Below are 20,272 nucleotides of genomic sequence, written 5' to 3' on the forward strand. Positions count from 1 at the left end.
GGTTGGAGAATGTATAAATGTTAAAAAAAAAATGAGTACAATTTTATGAGCACAATTTTCTTTTATTTGAATTCAAGTAAAATATTTCATTTTTTATTTTTTAAAACAAAAAGAGAGAGAAAATATAAATAATTTAATGATAAGGAGGATGTGGTTGAATTTCAATATTGAGTAAAATAGAAGAGAAGAAAAAAAATAAGAAAAAATAAAATATATAACAATAAACACTAAATTATCCAAATTATGCTATGTAATAGAATACTATTTTATTTTTATCTACTATCTTTAATTTTTTATAATGTAATCGGATAAAATTTGACAATCAAAGAGCAAAATAATAATAATAATAACTTAAAACACAAAACTAAATCGTATCAACCTAAATTAAAGTTTTTAAAAACATAAAAATTTATCAACCTAAAGTGGAGATGCAATAAAAAATAAAAATCCACCAAAACATTGTGTGAGAGAGAGAGAGAGAGACTTTTTGTGAAAGAAAACCATGCAAAGAATGGAAAAGAGTGACAAATTTATAGTAAGAGGGAAGGGATAAGAAGAGAAAAATAAAGGAAAATGAAGGGAAAAATGAATAGTAGTATTAAATTAGGGGGTAGTGAGGAGATGAAAAGGTAAGGGAAGAAGAAAGGTTGAAGAAAATGTAAATATTTAAAAAATAAGTGAATGTAAAAAAAATTAAAGGAAAATTAGAAATAAAAATATATATATAGATGTGAAAACCGACAAAGATGAATATGTAAAGTCAATAATTTATTTATATATATTTATTTATTTTTGTAAAAAAAAAAGAATAAATAATAATTATGTTACGAATGACATGACCATGAGGTGACGCAACAGGAGCTTAGCAACAATAAATGTCACGCTTAAACTTTTAGTAATATATATATTTGGAACTAATTAACTATTCAAATCATTTGTCTTGGAGGATATTATGATATTTGGTATCATGGGTCTCTTGTTGATGTGGTGTAAACCTTGTGGGAAGTACTTAGAAGGTATTGAGGTTTTGACGCTAGAGATAATACGTTGAATGGGTTAATTTTATAAATTGGAGCCTATGCCTTATGAATTAATTTGTTGAGAAATTTTGGAAGTAGAATATACTATTGATGAGTTAAAATATTAGGCTTGCCTAATCAAAGAGCTTATTTGGCAATTCCTAATTTGTAACTAGATACAATTTCAAGTTTTATGCTTATTGTGATAGGTTTGCTTGATATTGTTTAGGTTCTAGCTAATCTTCTTTGGAGCTTGGGGAATTAGGCTTTTTTTGCGAGTTGCAAGGTAAGTAGCTTTTAATAAGATTTTTGGAAAATAATCATGTCGCATAAATTTTGTTTTTGGGTCAAAAACATTTTGAAAAATTATTTGTGGAACTATGTTTTCTTAAAAAGTATTGTGTTGTGACCCTATTATATTTGATTATATATGAAAAGCGCTTCATGTTTAATATTGCATATGGTGAAATGCATGATTTGTTAGTATGGAAGAGATAAGCATCTTTGATATAATTATTGGGAATGGATTTTATGGACTTATTGCATTAATTGAAAATTCTATGGATGTTTTATCTTGACTTGTGATATTTGGGAAATTGATAGAAAATCTTATTGACAAGAAATGATTTTGGAAAATTTGAAAACTTTGTGAATATATTGGGTATTTCAAAAGTTTTTGTGAAACTAATTGCAATTAAACCGTGTTTTGATTTCATGTAAATTGTGAGCTCTTTATGCTTTTATCCTTGAGTTGTGACATGTGATTACCCGGTGATTACCTAGCTAGATGCCGTAGTCTTGGTGACATTAGTATCTTGGCACCCTATCTTTGTGGCATAACTGATGTCTTCGTGGCATAATTGATGTCTTTGTGGCATACCTAACGTCTTTATGGCATACCTAACATCTTTATGGCGTCTTGTCATGTGGCCTTAGGTTGGATTTTCATATTTCAAAAGGGTGTTTTGATAGCTCACAGTAAATAGGACGTAATTTCATGTTGAAATATTTTGAGAAAGCTTGGTACTACATTCTTTTAATCATTCTTGTCATTTTATTAAGAAAAATGGATTTGCTTGAATTTCATGGAAATTCCCAAATTATAACATGTTTTGTAAAATGTTCATTATCATGAAACTTGCATTTCTCCCACCCCCATTAATTATGCTAATTACTGAGCTCTGTCTTATCTCATTATTTTTAAACTTTCAGAGTAGGAAACAATCTTTTGAGATAGGGTTTTGGTGGCTAACAATAATTAGACTAATTACTAATGGAGGCTGAACTTTTGTGATGGAGATATTAGACGATGTACATCTTAGAATGGGCTTGACTCATTCTTTTCTGTATTATAGTAGTTGTGACTTGTTCCCAAGACAAGTTGATGATATGTAATTAGTTATTCAGACTTCTATTCTTTTGTGGCCAATGGTCCTTGTAATTATTGCATAGAGCTCTGATTTACTTTGGGAGTATCATTAATGAAGTTTTTATGATATTCTTGATATTGGTACTTTGATAATGAATTTTGGATTAAATTGTCAAAAAGAAAAAAATCAACAGGTATCTTTGAAATGTTTTTCTCATGCTTTGGACCCTTTTGGGTTCAAGGTGTGACAGTTATGGTATCAGAGCTTAGGTTACGATTCTGAAGTCTTTGAAAATAGGAATTGATTTTGATCTAAGTCAGAGCATTAGAGTTTGATGAATTCTTTATTTTGTACCTTTGTTTTGGCTTCCACCTTCTATTCCTTTACCCTTATCTATCGTTTTGTGCTAACCTTCTATGTTGCCTTGTGATTTACTTGCTTTGTTTCTTGGGTATAGGTATAAGTACCTCTGTACACTATGCCTCCTAAAAAGAAAGCACGTAAAGTAAATCATGTAGACGAGGTTGCAACTCCAAAGCATGGCCATAGGCAATATCGAGAGATTGAAAGATCTTTCACTCCTGATAGTGGTGAGATTGATGAGGTGGTAGATAGGATTTATGCTAGGATTGCTAGAGCAGTCCAGGGTGGTGATCGTAGGTAGAAGGGTTACTCTGGAGCTACTTCCCTCCATTTGTTGCCTTGGTTACTAGAACCAATGTTGTGTCAGCAATATTGGTGGTTGGTCCCTTCCTTATTTTCTCATTATTTCCCCTTTTTGAGGTCCCCCCCCCCCCTCCCTCCCTCCCAAAAGTCCCTAGCTAACTTTCTTCTTTTGAGAGGTCCTAAGGGATAACTTTTAATTCTCTTTTTTCGAAGCTTCTAGATACTACTTTTCAGACCCACTTTTTGGCAGCTTTACCTTTTGTTATTTTCTCTAAATGGGCAGATTCCTCTCTGTTAGGTTGAAAGATCCCCAACCACCTTCCTTCATGGTCCATCTCCCTGCATTCCCCGAGGTACTAGACTTCTTTTCATGAAGTGCTGATTCCTAGGTCATCTGCCTCTTTCTACATCATGGGGCGGCTGATAGGACATATCTACCCTTGTTCTTTGTGTTCATGAGCATGCTCCCTTGAACTGTCTAATCCTAGCCAGTCTCCTGTTGCATATCCCGAGGATCCTAGGTTTCTGGGAATCCCTAGGTATCCTTGTTCAACTTTCTTTCTGAGTTCCCTAGCAATCTACTCTTATAAGGGCTGGGCTAAGCTTTCTTTTTTCTTTATTTCATAAGGCCCAAAACTTACCCATTCATTGATTTGGGCCCCTTCCCACTTATTTTAAATAGTCCTTAATTGACGATTTTAGGCCTTGCCCCTTCCTTGGAAGCCTAAATGGTTCTTAAATTTCAATTTTATATTGTTTTTGGATCTTGATACAATATTGTGATATTTTGGATCTCAACAGTTTATTATTTTTAATTTGATCAGTTTTTTTTTTTTTTTTTGAGTCGATAAAGATTTAGTTAAAAAGATATTGATTTGTATTTTACCATTAGTGTTAGAAAGATATTTATTTATACTTATAATAATTATTATTTGTTTTTTTTTTTTTTTCAATGCAAATTATATATACAACAATGCAATGGACATACTCAAGTCCTCCTTGATGATAGAAAAAAATAGGTGTTAATACGCACCATACTATACATCTACTATTACACGCTATACATTCTCAGACGGAAAAGTTTAGTTACAAAATTGGTTGTAGTTTAAGGCTATAACCTTACTTAATATATTTTTATTGGATGTAAATTTTGACAAATCCACCGTTAGACTACATTTTCTTCTTATATCCTTTAAGCTTATAGAATTTCTATAAAATTAAAGATCAATAACTATGTCATCAATAAATTGTTTAAATTGTAAATTTTTGTTGTTTAAAATTATGTATAAAAATTAAGTTTATAAATCATATAGTAAATAATATTCAATTGACACAAAATTTGATATGTGTATTAAGAACATAAAAAACAAGCAATTCAATAGTTAGATTTTCAAAATACATAGTAATGTGAATGATTTTGAGTAAGGTCATAGTTTTAGGCTACAACCAGTTTTGTAGCTAAATTTTGTCATTCTCATAAATATCTTGTGAAAATTCAGACCCAAGTCAGCGTACAATTGGAGATGCCGCTTGTGCTGTCGTTGCTTGCTAACACCAAACTTTGTGTCAGAATTTTTGTAATTGGTGTTAGGACTATTGTAACATCCCAGCAATTAAAAAAAAAGAAAAAAAAAAAAAAGAAAGAAAGAAGAAGAATTTAATGTCAGATTTTTATTGGATCACACATGCCCACCTAACTCAACAATCCCCTGCCACTCATTCACACAAATATCTCTTTTCTCTCTTTGGTTGGCCACACTCATTCTTTGTTCTTGTCTTTTACATTTTCTCTCAATACAACACACACACACACACACACACTCCTCTCACTCACTCTCCCACCGGTACACTTCACACCTCCATATACACCATAATTTTTCCGACAAGATCACCGAAAAATCCTTAGGAATCTCTAAGCATCTTCATCCCTTTTATTTGAGGTAAAGATTTCTAATCTTTATGATGGGCTTCATGATTTTGCTTGAGGTTCTTTTAATCTTAGTTTTGATAATGATATTCATGTGATTTATGAGCTTTGGAAGTGATATTCATGTGTTTGTATGCATGGGTTTTGTCTTGGTGGCTTTATTTGATGAGTGGGTTTATAGTTTTTATAAAGGTGATTATCTTAGTGGTGAAGATTTGGGGGTTTTGGCATTTTAATGTGAAATAAATGGTGAATATAATTTTTATTGATTATTTGGAGACTTTTGCTGTAAATGGTTGGTAACTCAATCTTGCTATATTCAACAAGACCTTAATGAATTCTATTGGAGGTTGGTTACTTGAGGTTTGTTAGCCTTTGTCTTGGTAGGCCTAGATTCGATGTTAAGGTCCTTATTCTTGATAAGATTGTGACTTTGTATAATCCAATTGAAGTTTTGTAATATATTCATGTATCATGTGGAGACACATGATTTTTAGTTATTGTTCGTAAATGTGTTATAGAGCTCTGACTTGCGAGTCCAAATCTTCTGTCTCATTTTGCCTACTCCACTCTATACTCCACCAATAAAAGTTTGCCACATGTCCTCTTAATTAATTAAATTCTAATTTTATGCTTTTATTATTTTTTTGCCTAAAATAAATAATAGTAGATAGGTTAAAATTAAAAAATTAAAAAAAAATTAAAAAAAAAAACCATCAAGGCCAAGACAACCCCACAACGGGTCCACCACCACCACCTTCACTGATAGTAGGAGCAACATATTGCCGATGTCGTCAACTCCAACCAACCACCATCACTACCTTGCCGGCGGTGGTAGCAAGACTATCAAAAGTTATAGAGAAATAAAACCTCAAACCAAAGGAAAGCTTTTTCTCTCTCATATTGTTGTATGTCTCTCATGGATTTTCAAAATTTTCTTGCAATTTCTCTCTATTTCCTTTTCCTTTTATATCTTACTGATCCATCTCATTCTCCTATTCAATTGCCCGGATGACTTGTAGACAAGAAAATGCATATCTCACACTCTCTCTCTCTATTTGTTGTGTATGTGTTTGTGAAAATGCCACTAAGAATGGTTTGAATTTGATATAGTTTTTCACAAGCAAAGATCAATGCCTGGAACTTAAGAAGGGCGATTTCTTCGAAGCTTTTATCCCGTTCATCCAAGGTCTCTCTCTATGTTTATTTTGATAAACTTCAAGTTGTGGTGGTATGGGTGTGGACTACTGGTAGTGGTTGGCTGGCATTGACGACGTCAACGATCTGTGGTGGTAGCGGTGTGGTTGGTGGTGATGGTTAGTTGGCACAGACGTCGCCAACGAAGGTACAGTTATGGAATGTCTTGGCTTGGGTGGTTTGTTTTTATTTATTTATTTACTATTGTTTATTTTAGGTAACAAGTTAAAGGCATAAAATTAGAATTTAATTAATTAGGAGATATGTGACAAACTTTTATTGGTGGAGTATAAAGTGGAGTAGGCAAAATAAAACCAAAGATTTGGACTTGGTAGTAGTTATAGTTAAGGGTTTGTTGATTTGTTTATTATTTTTAATTCGATCATTTTTTTTTTTTTGAGTCGATAAACATTTAGTTAAAAAGATATTTATTTATTTTTATTAAAAAAAGATATTTATTTATATTTAATCACTAGTGTTAAAAAGATTTATTATTATTTATTTTCTTTTTTTCATGCAAATTATGTAACAATGCAATGGACATACTCAAGGGGGATTCTAGCCTTTTATCCCTATTTTTAAAAATATTTGGCAATATGCTCCTGTTTTGAAACTATATAGGTTCGTCTCCCTGTTTTGAAACTCAATTGGTAGAAAATCGAGTTCCATGCAATTTTATTTTTGTATTTTTATTTTTTTAAGTTTGATCAGGCATAACTCAATTTTAAACCAAAACGAGTTTTTCATTGAAACTTGATTTTGAGAAAATTAAGTTTCAAAACAGGAGCACGGACCTATATAATTTCAAAACAGGGACATATTACCAAATATTTTTAAAAATAGGGGTATAATGCTAGAATCCCCCATACTCAAGTCCTTAAAGTTTCTCAAAAAAAAAAAAATAAATAAATAAAAAACAAAAAACAAAAAACAAAAACAAAAAGTCCTTTGACGGCTGCAAAAGATAAGAGTTAATACTCACCACACCAAACGTTCTTTATTACAAGATCTTTCTTAATATATATATATTTTTTTTTAATGATTGCATCATTGCATTGCATGCTATCATTTTTGACTGATGGGTCAGCAATCATACATATATTTGAATCTAAATCTAATGGTTTATTTTATCAATCATTCATAGCCATAGAGAACGATAATAATAAGACTTCTTATGCATGCTCATGAATGATGTTTTATTTGGTTATGGACAATCTCAATGCAGTGACTTCAATAGCTTTGCCGGCTTTTTCTCAATTGAGTGAAGCGTCAATGGAAGGTGTTTCAAAGTTATTCAGAACTTTCTGGAAGAGATCAAAACCAAAACCATCTTCACCTCTTCCTGAGGGATTATGCCATCAATTTTCACTGGCTGAGATGAAGATTGCTACCAATAACTTCGATGATAAATCACTAGTTGGTGAGGGTGGTTTTGGCAGAGTATATAAGGGGTTTATTGATGATTGTAATAGAACCGTTGCAACAAAATGGTTGAAACTCAAGCCGGGACAGGACTTAAGGAAGAACTTAAGGACCGAGATGGTGTTGCTTTGCCAGCTACACCACCCTAACCTCGTTCAACTCATCAGATATTGTATTGATGAAGGCGTGGATATCGTCTACGAGTTCATAGTCAATGGAGACCTCTCCAGAAAACTCTTCCGCAATGACCATGATCGCCTCTCGTGGAAGCAAAGACTAAAGATTTGCGTTGGAGTAGCGCGTGCACTGCACTACCTTCACACTGGGGTCAAGCAAACTATTATCCACGGCGACGTGAAGCCAGCCAACATTCTGTTAGACAGGAATTGGGAGGCCAAGTTGTCAGATTTCAGGATGTCCAACATGCTTCCCCCGGGTTTCAAATTCATGGCAATCGGAGGGGATACGGATACTACGATTTGCGGTACCTTCGGATATATGGATCCCCAATATGTCTTTATGCAAAGGCTGACTGATAAAAGCGACGTCCACTCTTTTGGTGTGGTACTGTTGGAAGTACTCTGTGGGAGAAAAGCATTTGAATTGATGGAAGAGCCGCATTTTCTTCCTGAGTGGGTCAAAAAATGCAAACGAGAAGGGACCACCAATAAGATAAATGATCCGTATCTGATGGGGAAGATAGCTCCAGAGTGTTTCAAGATTTACGTCGGCATTGCCATTTCTTGTGTGCGAATTAACGGAGAGGCTCGTCCCCACTGCCTTTAGACAACTTCAATTGCTGTTCCATTGGGGTTTGGACTGGGTTACACTCTGTCATACCAGTTTCCTCAAGGACTTCTAAGGCATACTTCCTCTGGGTTAAGCTGATCCCACTCTTGTTTCTTGCAATTTCTAAACCCAAGAAATACTTGAGTGATCCCAAATCCTTAATACCAAACTTTTGGTCTAAAACATACTTGAGAGAGACAACACAAGCATGATCATTGTCAGTGATTACCATATCATCAACATAGACTAGTAGAGCAATGAACAAAGACCTTTTGCTGTGCACAAATAAGGAGTAATCAGCCTGAGATTGAACAAAACCAAGCTCCTTTATTGTTGCTGACAGCTTAGCGTACCATTGCCTTAAAGCTTGTCTAAAACCATAAAGGGACTTAACCAATTTAATTACACACCCTAAGAGCAGTAGAAGAGGCTGAAACACACTCCCCCTTACTGTGAAAACCAGGTGGCAATGTCATATAGACCTCTTCATCCAAGTCTCCATGCAAAAAAGCATTGTTGATATCCAATTGGCGCAAAGGCCACTGCTTGGCAGCAGCAAGAGCAAGCAAGACCCTCACTAAAACTATTTTAGCAATAGGAGAGAAGGTTTCATGGAAATCAAGACCTTCCCTTTGAGTATACCCTTTAGCAACCAGCCTAGCTTTGAACCTCTCAACACTACCATCAGGTTTAAGCTTGACTTTATAAACCCATTTGCAGCCAATGGGTAGCTTATTAGGAGGCAAGGTAGTCACATCCCAAGTATGATTCTATTCAAGGGCTTGGATTTCTTTGTCTGTGGCAGCCCTCTAAAGTGGATCTTGAACAGCTTGGGAAAAATTGGTAGGTTATTTGGGACCAGAACTAACAACCAGTAAATAAGAATGGTAGCATGGCTCCAAATAAGAATATGTAAGACATTGATCAAGATCATAAGGAGCACCAGGTGCAATAGCAGTACAAGCATAGTCCTGCAAATAAGCAGGAGGTCTGACATCCCTAGTGGACTTCCTTAAAGGCATTGGAGGCACTGAAACAATTGGCGATGATGAAGAAGGCACTTGATCAAAATGAGACATCTGTATAGGACTAGAAGAAGAAATAGGATCAAAAGGTAAAACAATTGGAACATCTTGATGAGAAGAAGAAGGTGGATCAGTAAAATCCAAGGAAGATGGATCAGAAATGCTGACAGGAGTAACAAAATCAGCAACACCAGCTGAGCAGGAAGCTCCAACATCAGAAGATAGGAAAGGATCTACAATATGAGGTGAAACATAAGCAAAAGGGAAATAATTTTCATGGAAAACCACATCCCTAGAGAGGAACACCTTGTTATTAGACAAATCAAGAACTTTATATCCTTTAACCCTAAAAGGATATCCCAAGAAAACACACTTAACTGCTCTAGGGGCAAATTTTGACCTATGATTTGAAACAGTGGAAGCAAAACATAAGCAACCAAACACTTTTAAATGTGCATAGCTAGGTGGATGCCCAAACAAAACTTCATAAGGAATTTGATTTGACAAAACAGATCAAGGGATTCTGTTGATTAAGTACATAGCAGCTAGTATAGCATGACCCCACAAATGCAAAGGTAAGTGGGATTGAAACATGAGAGCTCTTGCCACATTCAAGATGTGTTGGTGCTTCCTCTCAACAATAGCATTTTGTTGAGGGGTTTCAACACAACTTAAATGATGCAAAATACCTTTTTTGGCAAAAAAAATCTTTCATGATGAATTCAGTCCCATTGTCAGACCTTAAAGTTTTAATTTTCTTACAAAATTGGGTTTCCACCATAGTGCAAAATTGTTCTAAAACATATTGTGTTTGAGACTTATGCTTTAACAAATAAACCCAAGTGCACCTAGAATAGTCATCAACAATGGTTAAAAAATACTTGCAATGATCAATGGTAGAAACTGAGAAAAGTCCCCACAAATCATAATGAATCAACTCAAAGCAAGATTTAGACAAACGAGAACTTTTATTAAAGGGTAAACATTTTTGTTTTGCAAGTGGGCAAATATTACAATCAAAGTTCTCAACAGAAATGAAACCAGGTACATCACTTGGTTTTATTGAAGCCAATTTGGCATTAGACAAGTGACCCAATCTGGAGTGCCAGATGTGAACTTGAGAACTATGTACAAAAGCAGCAATGACAGGTGTAAAAGTGTAGCTCTTGTCCAGCAAGTAAAGTCCATTGCTTTCTCTACCCAGACCAAGTGTGCTCCAATGAGCAAGGTCCTAGATAAAACATAAGTTTCCAAAGAAAATAAGGCAACAAGCAGTGGACTTAACTAACTGACTTACAGAAATGAGATTGAAACTAAAAGATGGAACACAAAGAACATTGTGAAGTATAAGGTGTTCAGATATTTTCACAATGCCAACATGAGTAATAGAAGCAACTTCCCCATTAGGTAAATTGACAAAAGTGTTTAGAGTAGCAGTGATAGTGGTGAAACATGTGATGGAATGGACCATATGATCTGTAGCCCCTGTGTCTATGACCCAATCAGTGGTACAAAAGACTTCTCTATCAACTACTTTAGCAGAAAAAATTGAATGCTTCAAGGAAGGGGTAAAATGAAGCAATGAATTGATACCTGACATGGTGTCAACAAAAGTAGATTGAGCATGGTCTGAAGATGTCATAGATGTGGAAGGCACACCAGTGGCAGCAGGTACACCAGTAGCTCCAGAAAGCATGATAGAGACAGCAGCATTTGTACTAACACTTGCAACATGGTGATTAGCACCTTGATCAGTTCTAGAATTGAAAAGTGCAAGTAATTGCTCACACTGTGCCTTAGAAATAGGACACTGAGCAGATGCATTAGAAGGAACCTCAACAGCTTGACCTTGAGGATACGAAGCTTGGTTAGCATTGGAATTAGGCTTCCCTTTGTGCTTGTAACCTGGTGGATACCCGTGGAGCTTGTAACACTTGTCCACAGTGTGTCCAAGCATGTTACAATGAGTACACAAAGGTCTCTCCTTCTTAGGGCCACCTTTATTACCTGGATATCCCTTGGTATTGGCATACATTGCCACTGAATCAGGCCTAGGTGTGAAGGTAGAGCCATGACCAATGCCTTTGTAAGATTCTTCTTGGAGAACCAGAGCATACACCTTGCTCATTGAAGGAAATGGCTCAAGCATGAGAATATGACTACTCACTGTCTCAAAACTCTCACTGAGCCCTATCAAGAACCTCATCACATAGGATTTCTCATGTGCAATGCTTAAAATTTTCATTGCTCCACATGTACAGGCTGGTAAAGGTTCATAATGAATCAATTGATTCCAAAGCTTCTTGAATTTAGAGTAATATTCATTCACTGATAATTGCCCCTGAGTTATCTGTGAAATTTCTTGCTGAAGATTATAAACCTTTAGTCCATTTCCTTATGAAAACAGACGCTGTAACTCAAGCCACATCTCCCTCGCAGTCTCACAGTACATGATACTACTTGAAACGTCAACATGCATAGAGTTGATCAACCAAGAAAGCACCATTGTGTTACAACTTTCCCAATCTTCATACAGAGGAGAATCATCTTCATGCTTTGCAATCTTGCCATTCACGAATCCTATCTTTTTCTTGGCAATTAATGCTAGAACCATAGCCCTAGGCCAAGATTGATAGTTCCTCATTCCCAAGAGTGGTTGAGTGACTAAGATATTCCTAGGATTCTCACTTGCACTAAGGAAAAATCGATTGGGAGAATTGGTCTCTGTGTTGGACTAAGGAACTTGTTGTGTGGATTGATTGTGCGTAGGATCAAAGTCACTTCCTTCAGCAGAAGCCATTGATGTTTTTCACGAAGCTTAAATGGAACTTCTAATGAAATTGGAAATGGAAACAAAAAACAAGATTCAATATCAATAGAGATGAATTGAGAACTTGCAAATCAGAATTCAAGGAATCTCTTAAAGTAATCTCTGTTTGGTAAGTAAGAAAATTTTGTAACGAAAAGCGAAGCTAGCACATGCTAGGGCTCTAATACCATGTAAAAAAACAGAGAGACTAAATAGAATTGGGAGAATTTCATTGATTGAGAATGAATTACAATGAAATGAACAAAATGAATAGACATCTACACCTTACTCTGTTTATATACACAGAAAGAATAACTAACTCTACTATTGGCACCAAAACAGTTATTTGAACTTTTTGGAGGCTGTACACGTGGCAAGCCTAAGTAACTAACTCCTAGATTTGTGGAACTAACTTCCTCAATGTTCCTGGATGAAGAACTCATGATGTGGCATGGACTCAAGCATTACATGTCCTTTGATGCAAGCTTGGTGGTCTGATCAGTGCGCACCTCATTAGCAAATGCTGCATTGATTGCTGCTCTTGTGGCTGAGCTAGTGCATCCTTCTTCAGTACCAGCTACACCACTAGCCAGCTGTGTGGCTTGAGGCATGCAACACTTCTTTGCATTCTTAATAGCAACAAATCATTTAGCAGTTTCTAGAAATAGAATATGGACAAATAGTTTAAACTACGACAATATTGTTTAGATGAATAAAATATGAAGTATGAAAGCATATTAAAAACACTATTCAATTCCCAACATATCATTTAGCAAGTTATACTCTGAATTACAGGCCCCACCAAAGAGAATTAGCCAACACATTGAAGATTGTACCAAATTTGGCTTAGACATAGGGGCACACAAGCCCATCTCACCAAATTTGGCTTAGACTTACCCACATTGAAGATTTACTCACAAGTAACCCACCATTCTTACTAATGTCGCCAAGTGCACACCATTGAAAATTATCTATATTTATTTGGTACAATTGCACAAGAATTAATTATTCACATGCACATTGAAGATTTACCTACTAAATTTAGCTAACTTGTGATTTTGGCTTACATGTACATTGAAGATTTACTCGCAAGTAACCCACCATTCTTACGTATGTCGTCAAGTGCACACCATTGACAATTATCTATATTTATTTGTTACAATTGCACAAGAATTAATTATTCACATGCACAATGAAGATTTACCCACTAAATTTGGCTAACTTGTGATTTTGGCTTACATGCACATTGAAGATTTACTCATAAGTAACCCACCATTCTTACTAATGTCGCCAAGTGCACGCCATTGACAATTATCTATATTTATTTGGTACAGTTGCACAAGAATTAATTATTCTTGTTTGTTCATAAGGGAAAAAAATTTTACCTTGTGTGAAAAATCTTTACAAAGGCTTTGGTTAAGGTGCAGTGAAGTGTAGTAGTTATTGTTAAGGGTTTGTTGATTTGCTTATTATTTTTAGGTGAAAATACACTTTTGGTCTTTACATTTTGGGCGATTCCTATTTTGGTTCTGAAGAGGATAAAATTAATTAAGGTTGACGGATCCGTTCAAATAAGCACGACGGTACAAAGTTAATCAGTTATAAAAAAATAAAACAACAGATAGATCATGTGACGGGTGGTCCCCCTATACAGACGGATTCTAGGTACATAGGCCCGTGACCGACAGATATCGAGGTCATGCGGCACCCACGTGGCTTAAGTGAACTCCAAGGAATCCTAAATGGAAATATCTTGCGTCCTACAATAGCCCATTAAAATCTTTTCTATAAGGAAAGATATTTTTGCCCAAGAAGCAGGAGTCGTTTCTACACTACTATAAAAACCACCAACCCTCATAAACAAGATATGCATAATTTACCCTAGCTCTAGCACACTAGAGTTGTGAAAATTTTCTAACTTAACATTATGAGAGTTTTTGACCGATACCATACCGGTACTCTCTTAAGGTCTTTCTTTTTCTATGTTGTGCAAGTGTTGTCTTGAGCATGTGAGAAGTGAGGACTATGTGACTTACTGAAAATTTTCAGCATCATCAGGTTCTTAAATTGATTTTTCTATTAATGTAGTCCCTAAAAAAAGAACATTAATTCTATTTTGGTCCTTGCCGTCAACCTACTAACAAAAAAATCCTACGTGACAGATGGAGTGCGTAGGTGGCAAACATTAAGCTGACGTGGTTATTATAATAATATTTTAAAAAACTTATTGGTCATTTAAAAAATTCCACATGAGCATATTAATTAATAGTAAGAAAAATAAAAAATAAACCTACAATCTAATAAAATAAATTTATTAAATTTTAAAAATGTATTTTCATATTTCTCACTCTTTTCTCTCACTCTTTTTGCTGATTCTCATTCTCCCTCTCTTTGATCTTTCTCTCCTAGATGATTTTTTTTTTTTTTTGATAAACTCTCCCAGCCGATTGAATGCTCTGAAATGGGGCTTGGCCTAAATCAATTTCTCAAGCTCAACCATGGAGTTTTATGGATTAGTGGAGGCGAATAATTGATTTTGGGGTGGTGGTTCAGTTTGGATTCGTGGGCTATGGATTTGTGGGTGTGTTGTGCTGCTATGAAACCCTAGACTGGTGGTGGTGGTGGTTGTGAAGGATTGGTTTGGGGTGGTGGCAATTTGGATTTGTGGGTGTGTTGTGCTACTGTGAAACCCCAGACCGGTGGTGGTGGCAGTTGCAAAGGATCTGTTTGGGGTGGTGGCTATGGATTTATAGGTGTTAAGAAGCCTAAATCGGTGGTTGTGTTGGCTATGTTGTTGTGAAGTCTAGATCGGTAGTGATGGTGGTCGATCCCCACGACAAAGCCTCGGTAGTGACTCTCAAACCTCTCTTTACCTCACCCTTGCCCTTGCCCTATTCCTCTCTCATATCAGTAGCTGCTTTGATAAGTGGTTGTTTGGGTGATTTGGGTTGTGGGTCTGCCATCAGCTCCACTGCTACACCACCACCATGATGAAGCCATATCTCTTTCTCTCCTCCATTCTACCATCTCGAGAATTTTGATGGTATTTGGGAAAGAGATGATTTTGGATTTGCTTTCACTCACTATGATCTAGGTTCATTTAAATCTTGTTGTCTATTGGTGTGTCTAAGGTTGATTTATAAGTTTTTAGCTTATGATTTTTGTGGATTTGATGAAAGGTTTTGCTAGTTACTGGGCAATTGATGAAGGAATTTGTTTGATTGAAATTCTATGTATTTGGTTAGAAATCTATGTTATGAGAAATATTGTATTAGGATAATAATTTTGGGTGAATGTATAATTGATTTTTGTGGAAGAATTTGGGTACAAATTTTGGAATATTATGGGTTTCTATTCTTTTATTCTTGTGTTTGAATATTCTCTGTTGTTGTTCTTATGTGTTCATGGTCAAGATGAACACAAATCTCAATTGATGTGTTTATATATATATATAAAATTTTGTTTTGTTGACACTCCATTTTGCAACCCATATTTAACTTCACATGAAGGGTAAAGGGATAATTTCACATTGAAAATATGCATCTTGATTCTGGTCATTAGATCCTTAATCTCATTTCACCAAAATAATCTTGATATTGTAACGATAAAATCAATTGATCATAAACCTTAATCAGACCATCACATTGAAAGTTATCATCAAATCATGTTTTAACGGCCGAGATGCATTATCACAAATTGAGTCCGACTATATGTGATTATGAACAATTGATTCCAATTGGTTATAATTATAATCAATTTGAGATTAATGACATGTCATAATTTGATTAGCTAGGACTACATTTTATGGTAAGGTTGCACACACTTAATTAATTAGATAGTCAAACATTATTATTTAATGAGTAATTTGTGCAATTATTTTTTAATTAATGTAACTTTGGAACTAATTAAGTCTGAAATTGGAGTAATTGGAGCCTATTAATGTTAATTGGAAACTAATTTGGGATCTATTAATGTTAATTGTGCTGAAATTATTTTCTAATAAATGACCTTTGCTTACCATTTTATTGATATCTTTCAGAATATTTTGAATATATGAATGGAGTTAATTTTTCCAAAAACTAGAAATCTGGGGCTTTAACTTGAGTACAAGAACGAGATAATTCCGATAAGAATTGAGTAAGTCATGATTTTTTTAATTTAGCTCTACAACCTGTTACAGGAGCTTTGGGTAAACCGAATTTTATTTACTCCTCACTCTCACCCATCTCTACATTCAATACACCCGATTTTCCCAAAGGCTAAATAAGGTCTAGGTTCATTATTCTTTGTTAACCCTTATTAAATGACATTTCATTCATATTTTTTTTACCACTACTATATAAACCCCCCCCTCTCCTCCATTCCAAAGCACAGAAAAACTCACTCTCTTCTCATCTCTTGAGTTCTACTGAAGTAGAATAGTCTTGTCATATCTTGGTCTTCCTAAAACTCAAGGTATTGAGTGAAATTCACTCTCCCTCTCCTAGTTCTTCTTTTCTCCTCCACCTTTAGGACTTCCATCATGAGGCTCCTCCTCCACCATGTGGATCTTGCCTGCAAGTATAATCTCTATCCTTAACTCGTTTTTCATGTCACTATAATGTTAATTTAAGATTAGAGCATGCTAGTGTTTATTTAAATTTCTTGTTTATGCATAACACTAGTTTTGATCTTAAATCTACACCTAAAATAAGAAAAAGATGTTCGTTTCATAATTCTTTCAAATCCTTGAATCTGGGATATCACCATCCCCACACATTCACTAGAATTTATTTTTCAATTCAAATGCAATGCTTAATAAATTGAATTAGAGGTTATCATATGCACACACATTAAATTCAATATGCAAATTGATTGACATATTGGATGATACGATATGAATGTTGGCCATCATAGTCTAGAAGACCGGTTTCATTGGGCAAGGTAGGTGCCTAACACCTTCCCATCTTATAACATAGCCTCCGAGCTTAGATCAAGGGTTAGTAGATCAAATGCTTATCTATGTAATTTTCAATTTCTAGATTGTAACTAGGAAACAAAGCTATGTATTTTATCTTATAATGTATCTAGGACCAAAGCCATGTAATTTCATATGATCAATGTAAATTCAATTTCAAATTAATAAAATGAAGAATTTTTTTAATTTTGGTTTTCTTATTTTTTCCAATAATTAAATAAGTGGCAACTCTATTGTAAAACCCTTAATCTAAAGGGGTAAATATAATCAGTCGAACTTCTATTTTGAGAGACAATAACACGACTCCTCTCATACATATGGGTTTGCCCAACATTAAAAAAAAGGGAGGGGGGGCTGGGGGCACAGTTTCTCACATGTTTTTCTCTTTTTTATTTGATTAAAACTGGTAAATAATTTTTTTAATTTAAAAACTTATGTGGAGCTGATGTGGCATTTTTAAAAAAAATCAAAATTTTTTTTTATTATTTTATTAGCCACGTCAACATCTAATATGCAACCTATGCACTCCGTCTGTCACGTAGAACTTTTTTGTTAGTGGGTTGTTGGCAAAGACCAAAATAAAATTGATCTTCTTTTTTTAGGGACTACATTCGTAGTAAAATCAATTTAGAGACCAAAATAAAAATTGGCCCAAAATATAGGAACAAAAAGTGTATTTTCGCCTTATTTTTAATTCGATCATTTTTTTGTTTTTTGGAGTCAATAAACATTTTAGTTAAAAAGATATTAATTTTTATTTTACCATTAGTGTTAAAAAGATATTTATTTATATTTATATTTATTATTATTTATGCAACAATGCAATGGACATACTCAAGTCCTTTTTTTTAATTTATTTACTGAAAGATCTGTTATCATTCAACTGAAATTGGAATGGAAGACAACAAAGTCATAGTACAAGAGTGAAAAAGGCCAAAAGTATGAGGCTTTTTCTAGCTGGATGAGGTGTTGCGCCGTAGGAGGTGAAACTCCCTTCCAGTCCTGTTTGGTACCAGTACATTTTGCTTGTTGTGCTAGCTCGTGGGTGACCTTGTTGCATTCCCTTTACAGGTGTTTAATCTGCCAACTGCAAAAATAGCTCAAAGTGTCCCTGATCTCTGAGAAATTATTGGGTCAATCAGGAGGTCTATTAACGTGGTCCTCTCTGATCTCTGAACCATTAAAATATTATTATTTATACAAATACGATATTATCGAATAATTTTTTTTTTTTATTTCTTATGTTGATAAGGAATTTCACACATATATTTACATAAATAGTATCTTCTTATTGGTCAAGAAAACCACATCAACAATCTTCCGGTATAAATAATAATTTTTTCGGATCCCTTGAATAAGTTGGTCCAACTGTCCTTTTTTGTCACCAGCTAAATAAAAAATTAACTACTCAAGTCCTCCTTGACGGCTGAAAAAAATTGGAGTCAATACGCCCCATACTATACGTCTCCTATTACACACCATACGTTCTCATAAATATCTTGTGAAAATTCAAACCCAAGTCAGCGTGCAACTGGAGACGCCGCGTGTGCTGCCGCGGAGGACCGGGAAGCAAGTCACCAACGATTTGAGAATTTATCTTTCTTTAAAAAGTCTTTTTTTTTTTTTTTTTTTTTTATATTAAATGATTGCAATCGTTGCATTGCATGAGTCTCATTTTTGACTGATGGTTCAGCAGTCATACTTAATTTTGACTGATGGGTCAGAAATGAAGGGAAGTGGCTGATGGCTCAGAAATGGAGGGAAGTAATTTTGCCGGCTTTTTCTCAATTGAGTGAAGCGTCAATGAAAGGTGTTTCAAAGTTATTCAGAACTTCCAAGGGAGCAAAACCATCACCATCTTCACCTCTTCCTGAGGGATTATGCCGTCAATTTTCACTGGCTGAGATGAAGATTGCTACCAATAACTTCAATGATAAATTACTACTTGGTGAGGGGGATTTTGGCAGTGTATATAAGGGGTCTATTGATGACTGTACCAGAATCGTAAAGCGCTTGAAACTCGAGGACTTAAGGAACGAGGTGGTGTTCGTTGGCCAGCTACACCACCCTAACCTCATCTCTCTCATCGGATATTGTATTGATGAAGGCGTGAATATCCTAGTCTACGACTTCTTGGTCCATGGAAACCTCTTCAGTAACCTCCACGATCGCCTCTCGTGGAAACAAAGACTAAAGATTTGCGTTGGAGTGGCGCGTGGACTGCACTACCTTCACACTGGGGCCAAGAAAACTATTATCCACGGTGACGTGAAGGCGGCCAACATTCTGTTGGACAAGAATTGGGAGGCCAAGTTGTCAGATTTCAGGTTGTCCAACATGCTTCCCCCGGGTTTCAAATTCGTGGAAATCAAACGGGATTCGGAAACTACTCTGAGATACCTGGATCCCGAATGTTTCATTACGAATAGGCTGACCGATAAAACCGACGTCTACTCTTTCGGTGTGGTACTGTTGGAAGTACTCTGTGGGAGAGAAGCAATGGACTTCAAATTGATGGAAAAACGGCAGGGTCTGGTTAAGTGGGCCCAAAAATGCAAGCGAGAAGGGACCATCAATGAAATAATTGATCCGTATCTATTGGGGAAGATAGCTCCAGAGTGTCTCAAGATTTACGTCGACACTGCCATTTCTTGTGTGCGAAATAAGGGAGAGGCTCGTCCCACCATGGGTGAAGTGGAGTTAATCCTTGAACATGCACTTGAACTACAACAGAGTGCAGATGCTGCAATGAAGGATGTAGATCCTACTGGTGACGTTTGTATCTATCCCATCTTATTTTCATAATTACTAGATTTATAGATAAAAGATCATATTTATATTGTTTTTGATTTGGTAATGGTTCTATTTCGTTGAAACCTCTAGTTCTTCGCTGCCTGAGCTTGAGGAATTTATTTTGGATTCAAATAGCTTGAGGGAATATATTTTGATCACCGCCACACCAAACGACCAATGATTAATCACAAATTGAAGAATGTTTATCGAAATTGCATTCCAATAAGCTAATTAAGCAGGATCTGCATTTAATATATATATTTTTTCATTTGCCAATGTGTTGGGTAGTAGATTAATT

At 35.2% G+C, this 20,272-nt stretch overlaps 3 protein-coding genes across 4 annotated transcripts; 2 read left to right on the forward strand and 1 right to left on the reverse strand.

Annotated features, from left to right (window-relative positions):
• Positions 1 to 4,727: 4,727 nt before the first annotated feature.
• LOC126726650 (receptor-like protein kinase ANXUR2) lies at positions 4,728 to 9,818 on the forward strand. Of its 2 annotated transcripts, XM_050431959.1 has the most exons (3): positions 4,729 to 4,995; positions 6,096 to 6,327; positions 7,405 to 9,818. In XM_050431959.1, the coding sequence occupies exon 3, from the start codon at positions 7,452 to 7,454 to the stop codon at positions 8,385 to 8,387; it is 936 nt and encodes a 311-aa protein (XP_050287916.1). In that variant the 5' UTR covers positions 4,729 to 4,995; positions 6,096 to 6,327; positions 7,405 to 7,451; the 3' UTR covers positions 8,388 to 9,818. The 2 variants fall into 2 exon arrangements, with proteins under 2 accessions (XP_050287917.1, XP_050287916.1); XM_050431960.1 differs by lacking the exon at positions 6,096 to 6,327 and having other exon boundaries at positions 4,728 to 4,995.
• On the reverse strand, positions 8,789 to 12,029 carry LOC126728534 (uncharacterized). The gene is made up of 6 exons (XM_050434340.1): positions 11,825 to 12,029; positions 10,713 to 11,677; positions 10,430 to 10,646; positions 10,264 to 10,318; positions 9,263 to 9,761; positions 8,789 to 9,121 (listed from the first exon to the last, which is right to left on the reverse strand). Exons 1-6 carry the CDS (start codon positions 12,027 to 12,029, stop codon positions 8,789 to 8,791), a joined length of 2,274 nt encoding a protein of 757 aa, XP_050290297.1.
• Positions 12,030 to 18,589: 6,560 nt separating this feature from the next.
• Positions 18,590 to 20,145, forward strand: LOC126726649 (receptor-like protein kinase ANXUR2). The gene has a single exon (XM_050431958.1). It carries the CDS (start codon positions 18,925 to 18,927, stop codon positions 19,984 to 19,986), a length of 1,062 nt encoding a protein of 353 aa, XP_050287915.1. The 5' UTR covers positions 18,590 to 18,924; the 3' UTR covers positions 19,987 to 20,145.
• Positions 20,146 to 20,272: the final 127 nt, after the last annotated feature.

Source organism: Quercus robur, chromosome 5 (assembly GCF_932294415.1).
Source record: "Quercus robur chromosome 5, dhQueRobu3.1, whole genome shotgun sequence".
In the NCBI taxonomy this organism is placed as follows: Eukaryota; Viridiplantae; Streptophyta; class Magnoliopsida; order Fagales; family Fagaceae; genus Quercus; species Quercus robur.

What these genes read in the sequence shown, in the direction of transcription:
- LOC126726650 (XM_050431960.1), top strand. Translation starts at nt 7,452, where the DNA reads ATGGAAGGTGTTTCAAAGTTATTCAGAACTTTCTGGAAGAGATCAAAA.
- LOC126728534 (XM_050434340.1), bottom strand. Translation starts at nt 12,029, where the DNA reads ATGGTTCTAGCATTAATTGCCAAGAAAAAGATAGGATTCGTGAATGGC. An exon ending in TTCTGTTGAGAACTTTGATT is followed by an intron (nt 10,319 to 10,429) that starts GTAATATTTGCC and finishes GACTTTTCTCAG; the next exon opens with TTTCTACCATTGATCATTGC. An exon ending in ATTGTTGATGACTATTCTAG is followed by an intron (nt 9,762 to 10,263) that starts GTGCACTTGGGT and finishes ATATCCTTTTAG; the next exon opens with GGTTAAAGGATATAAAGTTC.
- LOC126726649 (XM_050431958.1), top strand. Translation starts at nt 18,925, where the DNA reads ATGGCTCAGAAATGGAGGGAAGTAATTTTGCCGGCTTTTTCTCAATTG.